General features: G+C 39.8%; 6 protein-coding genes across 6 annotated transcripts; 3 read left to right on the top strand and 3 right to left on the bottom strand.

The window, feature by feature from the left end:
- Positions 1-1,010: 1,010 nt before the first annotated feature.
- On the top strand, positions 1,011-2,395 carry C8R40DRAFT_1159644 (eukaryotic translation initiation factor 2 subunit alpha; the record flags this gene model as incomplete). Its single annotated transcript, XM_046229911.1, has 10 exons — positions 1,011-1,044; positions 1,103-1,137; positions 1,159-1,188; positions 1,242-1,296; positions 1,326-1,373; positions 1,425-1,567; positions 1,609-1,778; positions 1,830-2,097; positions 2,150-2,239; positions 2,291-2,395. The coding sequence occupies 10 exons, from the start codon at positions 1,011-1,013 to the stop codon at positions 2,393-2,395; spliced, it is 978 nt and encodes a 325-aa protein (XP_046088750.1).
- An 819-nt stretch (positions 2,396-3,214) lies between these two features.
- Positions 3,215-4,479, top strand: C8R40DRAFT_1226338 (uncharacterized protein; the record flags this gene model as incomplete). Its single annotated transcript, XM_046233311.1, has 5 exons — positions 3,215-3,310; positions 3,390-3,423; positions 3,694-3,851; positions 3,997-4,224; positions 4,279-4,479. The coding sequence occupies 5 exons, from the start codon at positions 3,215-3,217 to the stop codon at positions 4,477-4,479; spliced, it is 717 nt and encodes a 238-aa protein (XP_046088749.1).
- Positions 4,480-8,040: 3,561 nt separating this feature from the next.
- Positions 8,041-9,142, top strand: C8R40DRAFT_1067825 (uncharacterized protein; the record flags this gene model as incomplete). The annotated part of the gene is made up of 4 exons (XM_046225940.1): positions 8,041-8,152; positions 8,574-8,709; positions 8,832-8,907; positions 8,969-9,142. The coding sequence occupies 4 exons, from the start codon at positions 8,041-8,043 to the stop codon at positions 9,140-9,142; spliced, it is 498 nt and encodes a 165-aa protein (XP_046088748.1).
- Positions 9,143-12,300: 3,158 nt separating this feature from the next.
- On the bottom strand, positions 12,301-13,798 carry C8R40DRAFT_1168373 (uncharacterized protein; the record flags this gene model as incomplete). The annotated part of the gene is made up of 3 exons (XM_046231167.1): positions 12,301-12,584; positions 12,648-13,154; positions 13,597-13,798. 3 exons carry the CDS (start codon positions 13,796-13,798, stop codon positions 12,301-12,303), a joined length of 993 nt encoding a protein of 330 aa, XP_046088747.1.
- Positions 13,799-18,624: 4,826 nt separating this feature from the next.
- C8R40DRAFT_1040086 (uncharacterized protein) lies at positions 18,625-19,035 on the bottom strand (the record flags this gene model as incomplete). The annotated part of the gene is made up of 1 exon (XM_046223887.1): positions 18,625-19,035. A coding segment is annotated over one exon (411 nt), but the record flags the coding sequence as incomplete, so codon positions are not given.
- A 1,212-nt stretch (positions 19,036-20,247) lies between these two features.
- On the bottom strand, positions 20,248-20,889 carry C8R40DRAFT_1039900 (uncharacterized protein; the record flags this gene model as incomplete). The annotated part of the gene is made up of 1 exon (XM_046223872.1): positions 20,248-20,889. A coding segment is annotated over one exon (642 nt), but the record flags the coding sequence as incomplete, so codon positions are not given.
- Positions 20,890-21,170: the final 281 nt, after the last annotated feature.

Below are 21,170 nucleotides of genomic sequence, written 5' to 3'. Positions count from 1 at the left end.
ACATTGCTGGATATTGCTAATATCCAAGTTTGCAATGATCATAAATGTTAGTATGTTTCATACTACTTCATGAGATACCGATCATGAGATACCAATCATTGTTTCATCAGAATATGATCTCAGATTTACTGTAAATTTTGGATTTGCAGTGATTATGAGCTGTGATGTGTTTCATAGTGTTTCATGATATGAGGGTCCAGTGTGTAATGTTTGCTTTGTATTGTTTGTGCATAAAGCAAAAACAATGAATTTGCACTGCTAATAAACTGTGAGGTGTTTGCTGGTGCTTCATAAGATACTAAACTAACAATCTCACATCATACTGAAAAACCATCATGAGCCACTGTAAGCCCACAGCTTCTCAATTGTCAACTACATTTGAAGCCATCTCCGCGTACTTAGGCCTCAATACCTTAAGTTTGAAAAAATGTCCGATGTCGCTTGGTTTGATTAATTGGCGGTCCCACGGCAAACAAAGTTGATAATGTGATGCATCTACAAACAAGTTACTACCTAGCCAGTACCACTGCCTACTAGCATACAGAAAGCAAGGGCTAACTCAGTAAAAATCCAAGTATCCAGAACAAGTTTCAGTTCGGGCTGCTTCACCAATACAGTGTCATGGCCACTGATCATTCGATTTGAGTTCATCTTATCAGTGCTTTACAAATGTAGTAATGTAGCGCTATTGCAAATCTAGAGAGAGAGAGCTCCCCTCACTGCATTGATCAGTGTCACAGCGTTGGCATCCTTTTAATAACAACTCATCTCAAGTTGTCGAATTTGAACATCAGCTGCCGATACAGGGACAGTTTCCGAGTGCTCAGTGCGTTCACATCTGGCTTTCGCCAAACGCAACCAGGGTAACAATTGGGTTGGAGACATATTTCATCATCAAATTATCTTGCAAGTATTTCTTTGTTGAAATCAGTCGACTTTGAAGAATTCTTTGATCCATCTCATTTTGGACTTCTAGCACCGCTGAAGCACTGCGTACTCACTGCTGAAAGATGAAGATGGACTGGCTTCTGCAATACTGCCCTTGTGACGCTGACCGACGTCTTCTTTTGTTGTGACAACTCCACCAATTTGGCTAGCATAGTATATTCACTAGAATATTGTAAAGCTGCTACTCTAGTACCATGACAAGTTCGTCAGATAGCAGAGATGGGAGCGTATGTCAAGCTTGTGAGTATCTTGAAATCTCAAAAGATTCCGTTCAGATAATGGACTGTTTACAGCTAGAATATGACAATACCGAAGGAATGATTCTCCTGTCTGAGCTCTCTAGAAGGCGTATAAGATCGGTGCAAAACTTATTCGAGTCGGGAGGAATGAAGTTGTTGTTGTATTGCATGTCGATAAAGAAAAAGGTGCCGTCTAACGTTCTGCTTTTCCTTTGATACAGCTGATCTCGATCTAAGGTTATATCGATCTATCCAAAAGACGGGTGTCTCCCGAAGATATCACGAAATGTGAGGAGCGATACATGAAGTCAAAAACAGTCGCATCGATTCTACGGCATGTCGCTTCAAAAATACCATCCACGGACGTGGAACCCAAAACTGTGCACCAGCACCTATACATATCGGAGATAAAGATAGCAAGAAAGCACGTAGAGCCGCTCGTCAGGCCGCTCACGATGAAGATGGTGCCGAAGAACTTCCAGTCTCAACAGGAAATGAGGAGGACCGACTTGAGATGTTATATGAACAAATTGCCTGGCCTCTCGGGAAAACGTACGGACATCCGTACGATGCGTTCAAGCTGTCATTGGCGTGAGTTCTCAAAATAATACCAAACGAGTTGTTTAGCTGACAATCTTACAGAGAGCCTGATACCGTTTTTGGTACACTACAAACTACTATATCTCCCGCGATTAAAACACTATTAACGGCCACTATTGCTCGTCGTCTCACTCCTCAGCCAATCAAAATTCATGCCGATATTGAAGTGACCTGTTATACCCCTGCTGGCATCGACGCCATCAAGAAAGCTTTGAAGGCAGGAGAGAAAGAGAGTAGTGAGGCTGTCCCAATCAAAGTGAAGCTCGTCGCCCCTCTTTTCTATGTACTTACCACAAATGCAACAGACAACGTTTGGGACTAATTTTCATCTCCACGTGTATTACCCTCATAACAGTTCTTAGTATGCCGCCGTAGATCGCTTGGAACGCGCGATAGCATCAATCCAAAGCACTATCGAAGACCAAGGTGGCTCTTTAGTCGTAAAAATGAAGGTACGATCGCTACATTCCAAAATCACGATCCGTTTACTCTTCCATCACCAGCCCAAAGCTGTTTCAGAGACCGACGAACAAGATCCTGCCCAGCTTATGGCTAAAGCTGGTCAAGAGAATGCTGAGGTTTCTGGAGACGAAGATGATGAAGAATGAATATACTACTGCTATGTTATCTTATCCTGGTTACAGGGGCTTCTTCATGACTTGCAATTTGCAACTGGCACCTTGTGAATAACACGGAACATCAGAGATTTTGCTAGTATCTTCAAAGAGGTAAGCTGTGTGTCCAATATTCCGAGCTTTCCAATGCAGTCACAACACTTTATTTCTTTGCTGACATCTGAAATCAAAATCCACATGAGGGCTCGCCGGCCTTTACTCACCGAATACACATCGTTTTCTCATAGCATCAGAGGTACGGTGGCGGGATACAATGCCTGATGAAAATGGCCTCATATATCTGTTTAGTCATTCTGTGCAATACCTCACTATGCTCGCAGTAGTACAACTTATGAATTACCGCAAGCTGGACTGAGATCTCATGTACCTCTCACGCAGGCGTAGTAGCAGACACATGTAATGTGCCAACTAGAATTTCATAATTCCACACGGTGGCAGTGGAGTGGAAAATTCAAATTTGAGTTGACATATATGACGCGCCTTTTTGCCTTCAATCTGTCTTCATCCCCTCACTTATTCTCCGGACACGCTCTTTAACCCACCACATTCTTTCATTCGGATTTGTAACATTTAACAAATACCGGCTCACAAAATGTTCTCCTTTCATTCGGATTTGTAACATTTAACAAATACCGGCTCACAAAATGTTCTCCTTCAGTCTGGTTGCAGCCGTTATTGCGCTTTCCACAATCTCCACTTCTGCTCGTGTCACTCCTAGACACCGTAAACTACCCCGAGTCAACACGCCTTCTACTTATGATACGGCTATCCTCGAAGATTATTTCACCTACCATGCTCGTTATTTGGCGCTGGGTTGTGTCAATACCGGAGGTTTTGGCACATTGTTCTACCGAAACTGAGTGGCAGGAGCTTGTGGAACTGTTCACAGTATGTCAATGTCACACCTTGTTCTGTGCAATCCAATGCGGGCCTCATTTGTTTCCTACAAAAGCATATGCACTTACAGTATAAGCAGACAAAGGCTCTACACTATAATGACTGTAGGTCATTATCTGTGCATCACTTTTGATTGTTGGTATATTCTGTTTACAAACCCTTCAAGCCTAATGTGCACTCCCAATACCTCTCGACAACCCCCAATACCATGTCATACTCAACTTCATCCATGATTCCTGACCCCAAATTGAATGCTAGCTGTCTTGTACATGAACCTGAGGATGGTGTCACAGTACGATGGAGATTCACTGTCCCTCCACCACCTTCGCCACTTGTATGACCTGACATTGATGATCAACGTTCATCCGCTGTAGGTTATAACGGTAAACTAGCCGTTCTCCGAAACCTCAGGAAATTGGAAGAATATGTTGCTCAAAATTCCTCTGGTCAAATTCAACGGAAACGTGAGGTTCGGATGGCTCTGAGGGCTCTTGAAGGGCAGACGGTACGGTGGCCTTATAACCATATTTCTGTAAGTGTGCTCGAACCTTTTGGAGCAGTCATTCTTACGGTCTGGCATGTGTAGTCTATCGGGGCGCAATACGTTTGTTGCTGTTTCAGACAAAGATACAATGCCGACATGTCTGTTCATTATGATACTTGTGTCCTTCGAATAGGAAGATCATGTCTTCGTTCAACGCCAAGAAGTGAGCTACCAATTCTTACTAAATGTGTATGGCCGCCCTCGTTCTACGACAAGGCTTGCGCGAAGCGCTCTCGAGTTTGAACGCGACCTTCGAGTGCGACAGCTCCTGGTAGGCAGTGACGAGATATTCGAAACTGCTTATGCTCATTTATGCGCTGTGTTCACTACAGAGACTGCTACCTGGTGGTACATATTCTGGGTAATTATCTTATATGTTCCGCGTGTTGTCGTGATTACTTATTATCTGCTTCAGGTTGATCTATGGCGAAGATATCACGATACAATCTCTAACCTCCAGTTACACGACGTTGATTTCAATCCATATTACCCTACATCAATAGCGTATACTCCCTTGCCTCGCCCAATTTTAGAGTCGTTTTTGACACAGTGTGGATTGCTGTCTATGCCCTCCAAACGAGGGGATTTCTTCCATTGTGGATTTTTGAGTACATGAAACAATAACAGCAAAACATTGTCATGATACATAAACTGGCAAGATACATTCTACTCACCATGCAGCTCCTATCCTGCTTCATTGCACTGCTCTGCTCATCAAATTGTAAAGTTAGCAGATCATGAAAGTTAACACATTATATAATGAATGATAAAATAGACCCAATAAGAAGGTTCAATCTGCCAAAGTAAGATATGCAATTCATATCAGCTACAATATTGCAGTAATCAGTGCCAGCAACTAACTTCAGCAGCAAACTTACCAAATTTCCCATTTTTAGTCAACGTAGCTGTGAATTCAGAATCAATTGACAAACAACTGTCTAAGGGATAAGTTGTCTACCAGGTAATGTTGACTTGTCTGAACCCGACAGTAGATGCTAAATCAATGAGAGTCTGACCTAAACATTTGCTATGCTTCTGAAACAACTCAATCCATACTACACCTGAATAGCAAATCGTAGTAGAGGATAGGGTATCTTTATTATGGGATGAAAGGATATTCAAGTGCTGGAATAGAATGATACAACATATTTCCTTTATTCCAAGTTAGAACAAGCAGTGAAGATAGAAACAGAAAAGTTATCACTGTATCACTACACTTTGTAGATAAAACAAATTTCAAAAACAATTTGATAATTCTGGATTAACAGTACCTGTATGAACTTCGATATGCACAGTAGATTTCAACTGTGTCGAAATAGAATTAAATGCCTTTTCATGAAGCAAAACATAGTTATGTTCAAGAATGTCATCATTTGACTGTTGAATCCAAAACTTCACAGATTTCATAACCGGAGATGATTCGAATATTGCTTGATACAAGAATTTCATTTGAAAAAATGAATCCTTCAGACACGCGAATGTTAATTTTGTTCAATATTGCAAATTTCATATACTTACCTCTGTTATATTTGACAGTGGAACCACTTTGCAACCAATGAATGTTAGAAAAGGGCAAACATTCAGGAATTTGTAAATGATATGTGTTGCACATTCCAGTTTGATATTCAAAATCAGTTTCCGGACAGCCTGTAAATGATTGAGAACCTCCAATAGCTTCTCAACATATGGATCGTCATCATCCTCTATCTCCAAATACAAATTATCCGTCATGCGGAAATGTGAATTGCAAATCACATAAGCATTTGAGGGGCTGCCTCTGAATGTGGAGAGGTTAGGAAGCATGACAAAATCCATTATGTCACTGCTCTCCGACATTGCATATTCATCGACTAGATAAGTGAATGAGCGCAATTGTTCATGACGTCGAAGGAATTTGTGGATGTGAATTGAACCATTAGGACTGGTGTAGGAAAAAAAATGCAGCATTGGAAAGTAAAACAATGCATTGTTGAAGACTCCTTGGAAAGCTGAGTTTGGATGCAGGGATAACTGTAATGTTTGTAGGGATGGATTGGAGCAAGCCAACATCATCAATGAATCACAGATGGAACTGTCATCTACTGCACCAGTCAAATTAAAATTGTGAATCATCTTTCAAAATGTGAAATGTACCTGGATAAATCACCAAACGGTTGAAATCAATATCCAATGCAATCAATTTGGATGTGATTAGTTTGGTCTAAATTGTGATGCATGTTACATAAAAACCAACAATATAAAGTTTGAAACTCACCAATACAGCACTAAATTTGAACACATTACTGTACATGGAACACTGGACAGCTAATTTGTCAATGTTCTGAACTGCTATTGGTATCCGACCGGGGAAAATTTCTTCAAGGATGACATGAACTGAACAAATTCGCAATTGCACCAGTGATTTCCGTGGCGAATGTACTGCAATCTTTTCCAAAGCACCAAGAAGATGCTTTAAGAGAAATTTGCGGGTAACATGTGCATCCTTCGGGGTTGCGTTGTAATCTGATATTGTAAGAGATCTGACAAATGCAGCTGGATGGCATTCTGAGTGAAGAATGTTCCTCCTATATGTGGTACCAAGAGAGGGCAAAGAGGAGCTCGGAACAGAATTGTATAAGTCAACATACACCAGAGATCGGATATGCTTTGAAGCCAAAGCAACTGGTGGTAGACATGGTATTGGAATGAATGCAAATGTTCGAAGAAGCAGCTCTGGAGAAAGCGGAATTGGAGTTGAGTGTGTGCTCATAATGTTGATTTACTGAAATGTGGAAATGGATCAAAAAGTTCCAAAACAATAACACCTATATATAGAAGCCATACCAAATGAATGGATATACTAGTTTGGTAAATCCACAAACAACACAATATGTGATACGCTGGCAATGATATATTGCCAATCGCACTCAATTACACTTGAAGCAAACTTAACATTCAGTACATCTCAGATGCTATTATAATGAAACAATCATCACTGCATCAACAGATACTATGAAATACAGGGCAGTTCATGAGCAGTGCAAACCTACCTCTTTTCATGAATGAGACCTACAAAGATGTTAAATCTAGGAATAAAAACATTACACAGATTGGACCCCTGATCTCATGAGGCAGTATGAAACACATAACAATGTATAACCAGTGCAAATCTAATAAGATTATAGTCTGATGAAACAACAATTACTATCCGATGAAACACTATCAAACACACTACAGTTTATGATCAGTAGAAGTTCACCAATGGCAGTATTTTCTCTGTGTACAAAAACATTACACACATTGGACCACTGATATCATGAGGCACTATGAAACACATCACAATGTATAACCAGTGCAAATCTAATAAGATTATGGTCTGATGAGACAATAATCAGTATCTGATGACACTATCAAACACACTACAATTCATGATCAGTGGAAATTCACCAATGGCAGTATTTTCTCTGTGTGCCAAAACATTACACACATTGGACCACTGATATCATGAGGCACTATGAAACACATCACAGTGTATAACCAGTGCAAATCTAATAACATCATAGTCTGATGAAAGAACAATTACTATCCGATGAAACACTATCAAACACACTACAGTTTATGATCAGTGGAAATTCACCAATGGCAGTATTTTCTCTGTGTGCCAAAACATTACACACACATTGAACCACTAATATCATGAGACACTATGAAACACATCACAATGTATAACCAGTGCAAATGTAATAACATTATAGTCTGATGAAACAACAATTACTATCCGATGAAACACTATCAAACACACTACAGCTTATGATACAGTTTATCATGTGCACAAATTCACCAATGGCAGTATTCTGTCTGTGTGCAAAAACATTGCACACACCGGCCCCCTGATATCACGAGCCACTATGAAACACATCACAGTTTACAACCAGTGTCTGATGAATCATGAAAACAATGATCAGTATCCGATGAAGCACTATCAAACACACTACAATGCATGAGCAGTGCAAAATTATCAATGCTAAGAAATGGCAGGCATAAAGGTGTCAAATTCGATACATACATAGCAAGATTGGATCATCTACTCAAAGTAGCTAATTGGCAATATTATGCATCATCTGTCATAATGATTGAAAAGGTGTTCAACTATATATATGCGCTGTAGAAATAAAGCACTTATGCTCAGAATACTGCAATGTCTGATGATGAAACATTCAACAATACTATTCTACCTCCTGCCTCTGGGGATATTGATGGTGGCATCCCCAATATTGATCAGCACCAATCAATTGAAAACAACACATTAGGTATGGTCACAATTGATAATGACTTCAAAGCTCATTGCAACTATTGAAAATGATTGTTTCAATAGATAATGTTTACAGCCTGCAGCCAATGCACTCTTCAAATATTTCTATCAACGCAGCCACCACTCAAATAACAAGTTAACATCTTATTGCAATACATAGAAAAATATTCCTGACCTGATGTTACTTGCAGATGAATTTACTGAAGAATCATTATTCCCAACTTTGAATTTTCATTATAACCAAAGAAGGACAATCACACCTCAAACCTTGTACTTCTCTGCTGACAATAACCACTTCAATGAATCTTTTCTACAACAACTTCAAACAGTTGAATATGGATTGTTTACTAACTCAACTGCTTATACATGCAAGTAACCAGAAGTACACTTTAATTGTTACGTCTTATACTCAACCTCAGATGCAACCCCAAGCCAACCACGGCTAAACTCAGTTGACAACAAAAATTCATCACCAAAGGGAAAGGGCAAAGCACAGATAGATGATATCAATTTCCCTTCCAACAATTCATTCAAAACAGACCTTGAATGTCCAATGTAAGTGCATAATGTTGATTATTCTTTGCAATATTTGAGCCCATACTCCATATACAGTTGCCGTGATCTGTTGTAGGTATATGTATGCTACTTTACAACTTTATGAAGTAAACATCACATAGTATTGATCCACAAATTGTCAATCCATGTGGACATACTGTCTGTGCACCATGTGGGATGTCATGGTTATACTCCAAAGTAAGTGGAAGTATTTCATTTTTCTTCTTTTGTATAAATTATTGACAATATATATTTACAGAGAGGTAAAACTTGCCCTATCTGTCGCACAAAAGTCAATGTACTTCAACCATACTTCTCCAATATTATTGTGAAGAATTTGGTGGAAACATTTGTCCAACTTTGTCAGAATAAGGAGAGAAGTGCACAGTCTGAACTGATGGACATTGAATATTGGAATGAAAGGAAACGGTGAATTATTATATCTACTATAATATGCAGTATGACTGATCAAATATTACTATGCAGTGAATGGACAGAATCTTCACAATTTCATTGAAAATGTTGCAAAATAAGGAACAACATACATGTGTACTTATACTGATATGACTGCAAGAAACATGTGAATAGATGTGACAAAATTTGCTAATGTGCCTTGAGATAATTGATACATAGTGGTATGATGTTTGTAATGCTTTCAATGCAAGCTTTAAAACCTATGTCTTTGCCACTGTGTCTCACTCTGCTCACATTGTGCACTACAGCAGGGTTCGACACTACTTTCAGGGCTTTCAACACTGTGACCGGAGCTGCACGATAAAACACACAACGTAAAAATTAGTGACAGTAAGAAGAATTAATAAAAAGCACCCACAACTCAGACTTGATCACTGTTGTGAGCGATTTGTATTCCATACAGTATGCATTGCATCTACAAATAAGGTAAGCACTGTCCTGACTTTGTCCTCACAATCATCCCGAAACTGAAGATGATTGACTTACAGTGCTGCTAAGCGAGGTTTCGAGCGATTGATAATAGCACAGAATATGATCTGCCAATAAGGTTTGGATTGTCTTTTCAGTAAGTAATATTGACTGTACTTCATCTGTTCCAATCTTCCCTTGCCCGGCCTTATACAACGACTTCACATTTATGTTCGACTTGCTGGAAATTCACAGCTACGTTATCTGGTGGTGGATTCGATGAAATTATCATTCTGAACACTATTAAAGGAGAAAGAAAAGGTTGTTAGTTCACATCAATGAATGTACAGTCTAGAAACTAAACGCACGTCTTTTGGTCTTTGCACTCAAGTCATTACATATATCAGCTTGGAGATTGCATCCGATATGCCATGAAGACATTTTGATGGTCTGAAGGAGTCAGGTGACCTCGGTGAAAAGTAGTTCATCTATTCTGTTGGAAATTGTCAGTGAAAGTCAATCTACAGAATGAATGTAGGTTACCCTGTCCCTTGAATCGCACCCGTGCTTATTACGTCATATCTCACACGCAAACTTCTGAATTGCTTATCACCGCAACCTTACTGTACCGGAAGCCTTAAGTTCTTCTCAGCACAGATAACAATAATCCGGATGAGTATACCTTCGCAGATAACTAGCAGGAGCAATCATTCAGCTGAGTGATTGTGCAGCCATTTGCCAGCATTTGCCAGGTGTACATTCCCGTCAATTGCTTCTGTTTGTGGTAGTTCCTGCCTAGTTTGAAGAGGTTCTCAACATGATTTTACTCCAGTTAAGGTTGAGGCAGTAATAAAATGAACTTTTTTCGACCTACAATGCTCATGACCGGTTTCACTTCCCCTTCGATCCGGAGATACAAAGGTGGCGTCAAACATTCATACACTCCAAACGGCTTGAAACGCGTGGTATCAGAGCTGCGCACTGCGCTAAAGCAAGTGAGGCTTTCATTGTACTCCATAGACGTGCTCCTTAAATTAGCATAATGTCAATTCAGAAAATGGAACTTTAAAAGCGTATATGTTCATAAATGACTTGTATTCGTAATCAACTGGAAGAATTGTTCGAACTGTCAAGAGGCAGTACCTCCTCCCTGGCAGCTCGTATCTCAGAATGAGCCTCGACCTGACTCTTTACTATCACGGGAAGCTCTCCTGGCAGCAACCCATGCATCTCCTTTCCTTTATCCAACTTCGCCTCCATTACGGCGCAGAAAACCAAGAAACAATCCGGAATCTACGATGGAGGTTCAATTGTCTTCTGCTCCAGCACGAGCTTTTTTTAATCCATTAACCATGGAATGTAGCTTTCAGATGCAGTTGCAGGATGTGGATAAACAGTCTGACAGAGACGATTATGACCCTCCGATGGAAAACTCGGTTCAAAAAAACCACCAGCTAGATCTGCTTGTACATCTAGTGCGAGGACATTATCACGCACTCTTTCACACCCTCCCACGTATCCTTTGCAGATAGTATGCAGATTGATATCATGTCCGCAATGTGAGTCAGACAACAGGCGTCAGGTTGACGACACTTACACGTACACCCAGCCTACTGCGCTGGCTCACGGCTTTGGTCGAATCGCAGATTTTGAATTCGTCAAAATCACCGCAGGACATCCCTTCTGCCAATCAAAATCGGGAGACTCCAAGTTGGAGAACTACTTCTGATTCAGTGACGTCCTCTGAGCTATCCTCGTCCTCAAGTTTGTCAACCAAATTATCCATCCCTAACATGTTAAATCCTGGTTCCACACAGCATGAAGTCTCACACTATAGCAGTAACTAGAGAAAATTTCCACCCCAGCAATATGCATTAGGGTTATAGGAGTGTTCATCAATATGATGATTGTGCTGTATACTCGACAAGAAGAGAGTTCAAGAGCAGATATATCTTGCTTCATGCAATATGTGCACACATTCAATGTCATTTGGTCCAGAAATCCCTGGGGAAAAAAGATTCTTCCGAGACGAAGATGGCTTATCGCATGGATAAATCCAACAATGTCCGACGCCCATCAACTTCTAATCTAAATGTATATTCTTCATTTTAGATTCGAAAACAAGTTTGTGGAACCGTTGCACCTGGAGAATTGGAACGCAAGATGTTGATGTGATTCGGAGAATTTGGAAAAGCAGGAGGAGAGACTGAATGCTTAAAGTTGTGAGCTACATATCCCACAGATCATGAGAGAAGAAGGACCACCTGCGATACCGACAGTATAAGGAAAGCACTTTGACGAGGATCCACAAACTCCAACGCGCACGTATCACACCTCGTCACGTTGCACAACCTATACCCATCTTGTACTCACCGCAGTTCCTCCTTCACATTCTTCAAATTCAACAACGGATCTGATGGGAGGCACACCCAGAACACAAGACAGTGGGGATCAAAGTAAAAGCATGTCTTATAAAGCGATCTGGTAGATGAAAAGAAAGCTGTGAGAAAAAACTCCGATAATTCTAAAGCTCATAGGAAGGAATCACCCCAGGAATGTGGATTGACTAAACCTAGGCTCACTGGCGATTATTTAAACAAACACAACCACCACAGAATCATGGTTGCGTTTGTACAATTGAGGGTTCATTTTGACATTCGAGCCAGTAGCTTTGGCTGCGGTGGTTTGCGATGAGGACTTTATTTAGTGCTATGTAGTGATCTGCTGAGAATTAATCCGTAAGCTTGATAGCCTGTTGAGACTGGACCTTCTTGCACGACTCGGGGGGAGGAAAAGAGGTGGTGTTAGATAGAGAATAGGACGGGAGACAGGGAACGGAGGAGAACGGAGGAGAACGGAGGGATGGATAATGAATGGAGGGAGAAAGGAGAACAAGGATATTACATCAGCAAAATCGCTAGCGCCAACGACGGAGGGACGAGGAACAGTTAAAGATAAACGAGGAGGAATGGCACGAAGTCTAAAAGGGGAGACTAATGTGATGACAAAGGGAAGGGAAGGGAAGGGAATTGGAGCAGATCAACAACAAATAACACAAAGCATGAGGTGACGGATAGGGGAGACGCTAATGCGCTGTTTCTTCGTTGGAGGCTGCAGAAAAGTGGTAAGAGTTGTGGTGGCAGGAGTTGTGGTGGTAGGAGTTGTGTCATTGTGGTGGTGGTCATCGTGATGTTGTTTGGATGCTGGTCTTTTGCTTGACAACGACGATGGAAGAGCGAGGCTGTGTAACGGTTGGCGTGTTAACCCACTGGGTTGTGCTGACAACGACGACAACGACGACAATGCCGAAGGTTCTCCTCCACCTATACCCATACCCCACATCGATTCGAATTCGGCTTTGAAGGCAGGGACGGTGGCGTAGGTGTAGGCGTAGGCATAGGATGTACTGAAGTTGGAGGGATTAGAGTTGGAGTCGGAGAATGTAAAGTCAGAGAGAAGGCGAACTGGGAGTGAAGGGGAGCCGCAACCGGGGTTGGATTCGAAAGACAAACGAGTGGGAATGATACACCCCACATGATATTTCGTTCCGTGATGCCATCGTCCTGTCGCATGGCGTAACAAGATTTTCTTCATTCCCTCCCTTATTCCCTCTTTGGTTTCTTCCTGGAGGGGTACCTACTATGAGACAAAGGGAGGGGGTGTTAGATAAAGCATAGGACAGGAGATACAGAAAGAAAGAGAACAGGGAGGAGGAAAGGAGAAGAAGAGGGAAAGAGTGGAGAATGACGAACGGAGAACAAAAGAGACAAAAGGATTACATCAGCAAAGCAGGTAGCGCCTGGGAGAAAGCGAACGACGGAGGAACGAGGAGGAAAAGCACGACGCCCAAAAAGGGAGACTAAAGAATGAATGACCAGCAGCTAACGCGATGACAGAGGAGAGGGAAGGGAATTGAAGCAAAGAAGGAACGCAAAGAACACAAAAAACAAGGTAAAGGATCCGAAGGATAAAAGGCGCAACGGAAAGAAAGTGAACTTCACTCACCAAACACCCTGGAACCACAGGCGGTATAAAGAATTCTGCTTATACACCCCAGACTCAAACCTTTATTGTGTTTGCCCTTCCTCTTGCTCTCGCTGTAGAATTCGTCAACGCCCGTGACTGCAAGTGCGAAGATTCCACCGAGACGACGTTCCTCAGGCGTGAGGGAGTTAGCTAACCTTTGTTCGACACCAGTACCAGCCATCCATGATTGGAGAGACTAGCCGTCGTTTCTCCGTAGAAGGCTGCGGAGAAGTAAGGGAGTGTTAGAATAGTGTGGTGGTGGACGTGAGGCATGGTAGAGAGTCCACTCGGTTTTGCTTCATCTCACTTTGTTTCGGTAGTGGGTCTCGGTAATGAGTATCCAAGGGAGTGGTACTTGAGGTGAAGGAGGACATGGAATGAGACTTCGTTCCATCTCCCTATTTGAGTTGGCAATTCAGCTCATGGACAGAAAGTCTGTACAGAGAAGACACAGACCACCATGTTGTGAGCAAATCGTTGATCAAAAGAGAGGACACCCTCCAAGAACTGTATTTGTCCTTTGCTAGGCCAAATATCAAGCGGCTTGATATTTTGTTGAAGCTGTTCGATCTTTCTGCCCCCAATGATAAGGGAAACATAAGACGCTCTGCATGACGACTATTTGAATAGAGTTAACAATTTGTCAATCAGTTATATAAAATGAAACTACCGGCACCAATGTTACTTCCCAACCTAACTTCGCTGGCGACCATCTCCAAAGCACAGGAAATTTTTGTCTTGGACTTGTCCCTTTCCCAGCTCTTACCTGCATACATCATGCATCTGTACTCTCCGTTTTCCTTCCGTCGCTGCTCTTCCGCGTCGGTGTGGAGTTTTCCTTGAGCAGGGACAACCCACAGAGTTGCCCAAGCTCAACATCAAAGTACAGGTGTGCTCCAATGAAGGTTAGATCATTTTGAAGTTCGGGAGATAATAGAATATGAAAAAAGGAACAAAATCAATATAAATGAAAGAAAAAACATAAACTACAACTATATGAATAAAAAAGGTATGTAAACAACAAATAAGGTACCATTACATATTAACATCAACATTGGTATGTGATGATGAGAATGTATATAACAACACATGAGCATGTCTTCCAAACAACTCCATCAACTCAATATCAGATATAATATGATCTTGCTGAAAATAACCATTATCAACTTGACCGTCATACTTCCAAATACCACTTTCATTGAAGATCCTAACTGTGAAATGATGGGAACCAAAATAGATTATACCACTCAATTTATATTTTAGCTGAATATCAGTATCATGGAAAGGAACAGTCAACTCTAATGAAGGAACAATTGTCTTGACACCATTGAGCTCAAAAATAATGACTTGTGAAATATCATCTGTAATATTCACTATAGAGTGACAAGTGCGATTACAAACCATATCGCTATCAGTAAGACAACTAGTTATACCATGATCTGTAAATTCATTGAATGCATCTACATAACATTGAACAGACATATTCATATTATTCTGTGAAAGCAAAGGCTTTGAATGAGGAAAAATCAAATTTGAACAATAGATATAAGATTTATATTGATGCAAAATTTGATGTGACGGACAAAAAGTAGCCAACACAGCATGAGATAATGGAACATGCCATGCCAGGATAGTTGAAACAGATAACAGAACAGGACCATAACGTTCACATGTTGAACCATGCTCTTTAAAAAGTACATCACGCCACTGATTCCTCATATCATTCCACAGCAATTGATTTGTAGAATCTGCATGAATTCCAGATAAGCTACTAAATAATGTAAATATATGTTTTGATCTTGATTGATTCTGCCATATATGTTGATTCTGCATTGACATTGAAACAAAACAATTATACAACACAACAAATGCTGAATCAAAAGCACAACTCCAATTGACATGATCCCATAAAGGACCAGACTGAGCAAAAGAAGGTGATTGACTTTTTGTGGGTCCATCAATTACTTTATCTTTCTTGACATGATCTCTTTCTGTGTCCAATGACACATGATGCTGCTCATCATGCCTATCATCACCAAACTGATAGTGGACCTTAGAAAAATTGCCCCTTTTCTCAGATTCAGCATCAACAACTTCTTTCAATTCACCCTTACAAAACCCCCAAATTACCATTGTATTATAAGCCATTACATGAAAACGTTGTGTTTCAAACCATAAATCATAAGGAATACCAGGTGTATTTAAATCATTAAGAGTAACCTTTTTAGTAATGAACAGACCATCACGACTTCGAGGCCTTGATGCAGCAACATAAGCTCCAAACCCACCCAAATGTAACATACATAAAATGGCAGCAAGTGTATGACCTTGAGCTCCTTGACCGGTAAGTGCAAACAATGGTTCAAAGGGCAACTGTGTACGGGTAACAGAAACCAAAATTTTCTTTTCATTCTCATCAACAATGAAGGTGGAACACTTCCAAGAACGTGCTTTTACTGGAAAAAAGTGTAATGGCAAACCTGAAAGATTAACTTTACTATCTGGAAACTCAACCAAAGCATACTTACAATATGTAAATCCATTGTTATCTACAGATAAGTCTAACTTTCTTAGGAAACCTCTGGAACCATTGTTTACTCCAAGTTCAGTATTCAAATTTTCATGTTTCATGATAATGGGCATACCAATATAGAGCTTCAATATACCTGGCAATCCATCTTTCAATTTTCCAGATGATGTATCCATGGCTAACAATTGGTGTTGCTGTGCAAGTGATGGATATACTTTTTTTCCATTCAAATTAGCATTTGTATGTCTCTTATATTGCAATTGGTCATGGGCAACAACCTCAATAAGCTCTGGTCCCTCTTCACCACCACAAATGGCTGTAGTTTTAAAATCATTCAATGCCTGACGAACAGAATTCTTAGATACAATAATTGAAGCCATATACTGCTGTTCTGCTGTGAACATTACACCTTGCGGATTACTTAATGTTCGGATAGCTCGAGTATTGAAAAGTTCAACATCACTTTGAATACATTCTCTTGTACGTAAACGCCCTACAGCAGCTGCATATTCTGGATCTCCTTGCATGCGCTTTTGCTCATCAAGTTCTATGACTGTATTGATTGATTTCCATGCAATACGACCTAATCTCCGCATCATTTCCTCATCCGTTTGTATTGATACTGAGCGGATAGGTGCATACAATGGAGTACCAACTGGTGGATACTGAAAAGGATCACCACAAAAGATAACATTTATTCCACCAAAGAAATCATTTGGTTTTTCTTTAGCATAACGCAAAGAAGCATCAACGTCAGCTAACAACATTGAATCAACCATTGAAATCTCATCAATCAACAACAAGCAAACATCTTTCCATTCCATGCGAAGGTTATTATTTTTCTTCACACTTGCAGACACCACAATGTTTTCATTAAGTTCACCAAGAGGCCTGTGAGATTTACCATTTTTATGTTCCCGAACCCTTATTTTAAGACCACTATGAATGGTTCTCCCATTAATGAGTGATGCTGCATTTCCTGTAGGTGCAAGTGCTCGATAACCATGATCCATTCTGTAATATTCCATAACCTTTTGCACTGCTTGCACAATATGTGTCTTGCCAGTACCTCCCGGACCTGTCAAGAGCATCACCATTGGTTCTTTAGCAATCCATTCAGGTAGCTTGAAAATCTCTCTAAATATGATAAATGATGCAATAATATCAAATGCAAACTGCTGTTTGCTATTCAAACTAAACTCATTGGCAATTTTATCTTTCAACTGTGAAGCTGTCAATACATTTGATGTTGGATTTGATGAATTGTCAGTGCCTTGGAAGCTATAAGACACAGAAAATTGATGCACTTCAGAGTCAGCATTAGGAATATCTGATGAACTTTGATTAGAAATATTGGAATGCTTATATCGGATATTTGCAAGTCTCTCAGCTTCTAACTTTCCTTCTTTGAGCCACTTATCAACTTTTTGAATTGTCAATGATGGCAACATTGGACTGACTAAAGCATCTTTTTGAATTGACAATCTCAATGCAGATGGAGGTGAACTTAGCCATGCTGCACTACAAAGATCTGTTTTCAACAACTGCATTTGTTGCATATTGGAAGATATATTTAACTCAATATCTTGAACTCCTTTGGGAAGAACAAAATTATAATCAGCATATTCATCATCATCTAACACATTCTCCGTGCCAATAAGTAAATGAGAAGATTTAGCCAATTCACTAGCTTTTTTACGCAACCGCTCTGCATCTCGCTGATCAGCACATTCATGAATTTCCTCCCAGTTATTCAATATTTGCTGATGGTCAGCATGCAAATGAAAGCAGTTGAATTCACTGTCAACATCATTTGATGAGATCAATGGATTCAGATTCGAAAACTCTTTGAAATGAGCAAGAACAAATAATGCATATAATTTGTCAGTTTTTCTTGGAGGAACTGCACCCATCATCATTGGAACAAACTCTTTGCCTACATCTCCTTGTTTGAAATTAGTGTGCTGAATAAGCTCATGTGTAGACTGTAAAGGATGCCCAGACAACAGTTTATGACGCCTCAATACACCAATACGTGTATCAGAGTTGTGAGCAGTTTTAGTTTTACTTTGTGCCTGCAATGAAACGTATTTGATAAAATCATAAAAACACATATCACTAAGCGAAGAATCACGATACCAATAATCAATCACTTGATTAGAGTGTACTAACTTGCCTTCTCTGAAACCAAAATGAACTTGTATGTCTAGATTATCACTACAATCCTGATTCAAATACTTGCCTAGAAGATGCCTATACTGGTTCTGCACAAACATCATCAAACTTGCAGATGGCAATGGAATTGTTGAATGAGAACTCATACTATCAGTAAGTCCCCGTAGATAACGTGCACACTGCTGAGAATGTATCTGCTGTTTCCTGCCAAAATGTGTTAAGCAACGATGTAAAAGTCTCTTTGCATTCATAACTGGTGTTTCATCAATATCTTCATATGTTACTGATGCTACTGCTTTTGACAATGTTGATAGCAATGCTTCAGTATTAAGAGGCATTTTTGTTATATAATCAGATATATAAAACATGGCTGCCTTAGCTGCTCTCCCTGAAAGAATGCACTTGACATCATGATTATGCCTTGTATACACTAATAAGAAAGGGTTATGACCATTCACATCACTTTCTTTTCTTGATAAAATGATTGAATTATGATTTAAATCAAAACTTGAATGCTCCACTACATCATGAGGATATCCAAAACGGCAATCACTGTTAGCTGACTTTCCTTTATGACAAACAGGCCTACAGCGATGACGTTGCAGCTGTTCACCTACTTTTTTGTGCTCATCAGTAAACAATTTTTGCCATGCTAATAATAATTCATTTGAATCATCACCTTCAGAATCCAATTCAGGAACATCAGGAGGCATTTCTGACCTTGATTCATATTGTGAAGCAGAACTGTAATCTGTATTTGGAAGATGATGATGAATAATATCTTCAAAAAATGAAAAAAATTGTTTGTGATATTCTTCAACATGGTGCATTTTTTTATGCACATCTGAAGGATTCAAACCACCCCGAAGAAATAATAAATAATGTCCATGAAAACACCCACGTTCAGTAAGCTCTGCACATCCATAAAATGCACGGAGATGACCAAACAGACCTCCTTGCTGTGTACTTTTACCATTTTTAAAATCCCATCCAAATAAGTCTTGAAATGTTACATGGTACATGAAATCAAAAAAGTCAGCAGCAGCAATTGGATCATGAGCAACTCGGAAAGCACGCTCAGAACGTGGCTGCACAACAACAGGAAAACGCAAACTTAAATTGACATTCTGATCACCATACATTACTTGGAAAACTGGACTATGTACAGCTGAAGGATTAAGTGTAACAAACAGCTGAGGTAAACCAAAGTATGCAAAATAACTTCTTATTTGTTGTCTTATTCTTGTTTTAGATGCTTGAGATCCAGGAATTTTAGCAGCAATGATGTTGACTTCCTTTAATAATCTAAATGCATGCTGCTCATCATCTGTAAATGAAGAATTGTCACTTTCATTCTTCAATTTATGGGCCAAATTTGATAATATCTGTGGAGTAACAGCCAGCAGCTCAGATGCAATATAATCATACTTATTAGAAGATATTGACAAAGACGTATGCAGATGAGCCTTTCTTCTTTGTATTACATTCAATGCAACAAAAGAAAAGAAATGATGATAACGAAAATTGCGTAGTGATTGATCAAGTAAATGCTGAACATGAGCTTCAAATGAAATGGCAGGACATTGACAATGATCTTCAAAACCACCAATTCCTAATGGATACAATGTAGGAAACATACCAGGAAACAAATCAGGGTTATTATACTCATCAATAGGATCTTTACCATATCGTATAATGAAATCTGAGGTGCCAAACCCAGTTGAAGGCAAAGCTTGAGCTATATTATGTATGGATGACGCAGTCATGAAACGGGCAGGAACATCCTGTGATTCTGAATCATATACACCTGAACGCTCCAGCAATACTTCATTCTGATGACTGAGCAAATCTGCAGGATGATCATCAAAACCATCTGATTCAATTCCAAACACTTCTGGTACAGAAGTATCATGATCATAAATAAAACGATCCTGCAATCCAGGTAATAAATCATTATCTGGATACATTGCTAGAATTTCTTCATCAATAGGAGGTAATTCAATATACAAACGGTTATGCTGTTGCAAATATAACAACAACATTTGAATAACAGTTCTCCGAACAAAAAAAGGTGTTAGCTTTTGCAAGTCTTCATTTGTAAGCTTTCTTGGTCCAACAAAAATGATACTAATCAAATCATTAAGATCAGCTGGACTCCATGGCAACCTCTTTGCAGTATAACATATGTTGAGTGGATGAGCACAAGTGTTTCCATGCAATTGAAATGGATCACATTCACTGGATGAACCAAATATACGTGTGACATGAGCAGAAGTGCGGTAAATACTACAAGCCATCTCTTCCACCCAAGAGACATTTTGTAGATTTTCAGGTAACTCACCACGATACAAATGATTATTCAATGCCAAACGGGGCATGGTACTACGCTGCATGTAAAGAAGACATTCATGACATAGATACATTTCAAATACTGTACAGCCAAGATCAAGTGAACGGATTCCCCTTGGATCCAAAAGCAATCCATCTAAATCTTGACAAATATAAGTAAAGCGGGCCTGAGGTGTATGAGAAAGAATGAAAGGATCCTCCACAGTTAGAAAAGACATTACTGGCCACTGTGATTGTGGTAAGTAACAACCTGTAAACTTTCTGTCTTCAGAACCACAACAAGCACAAATGGAAGGAACAATATACTGTATAGACTGGCGATATTTTGCAATACAACTCATAGACACAGCAAATGGAACAAGTTGAGGCCAAGATTCAGATGACTTATGAAGTAAATCATATTCCTCATTTCCACGTTGAATGCGTGACTTTCGCCGAGCATCCTTCCGTTGTTCATTGTATTTCTTCTGGGGAGAATGCTGAATAGCTACAGTAGCTG

Source organism: Lentinula edodes (assembly GCF_021015755.1).
Source record: "Lentinula edodes strain Le(Bin) 0899 ss11 chromosome Unknown C8R40scaffold_9, whole genome shotgun sequence".
NCBI lineage: Eukaryota > Fungi > Basidiomycota > Agaricomycetes > Agaricales > Omphalotaceae > Lentinula > Lentinula edodes.
The sequence above is the reverse complement of the archived record's forward strand: the minus strand, read 5'-3'. Positions and strand labels throughout refer to the sequence as shown.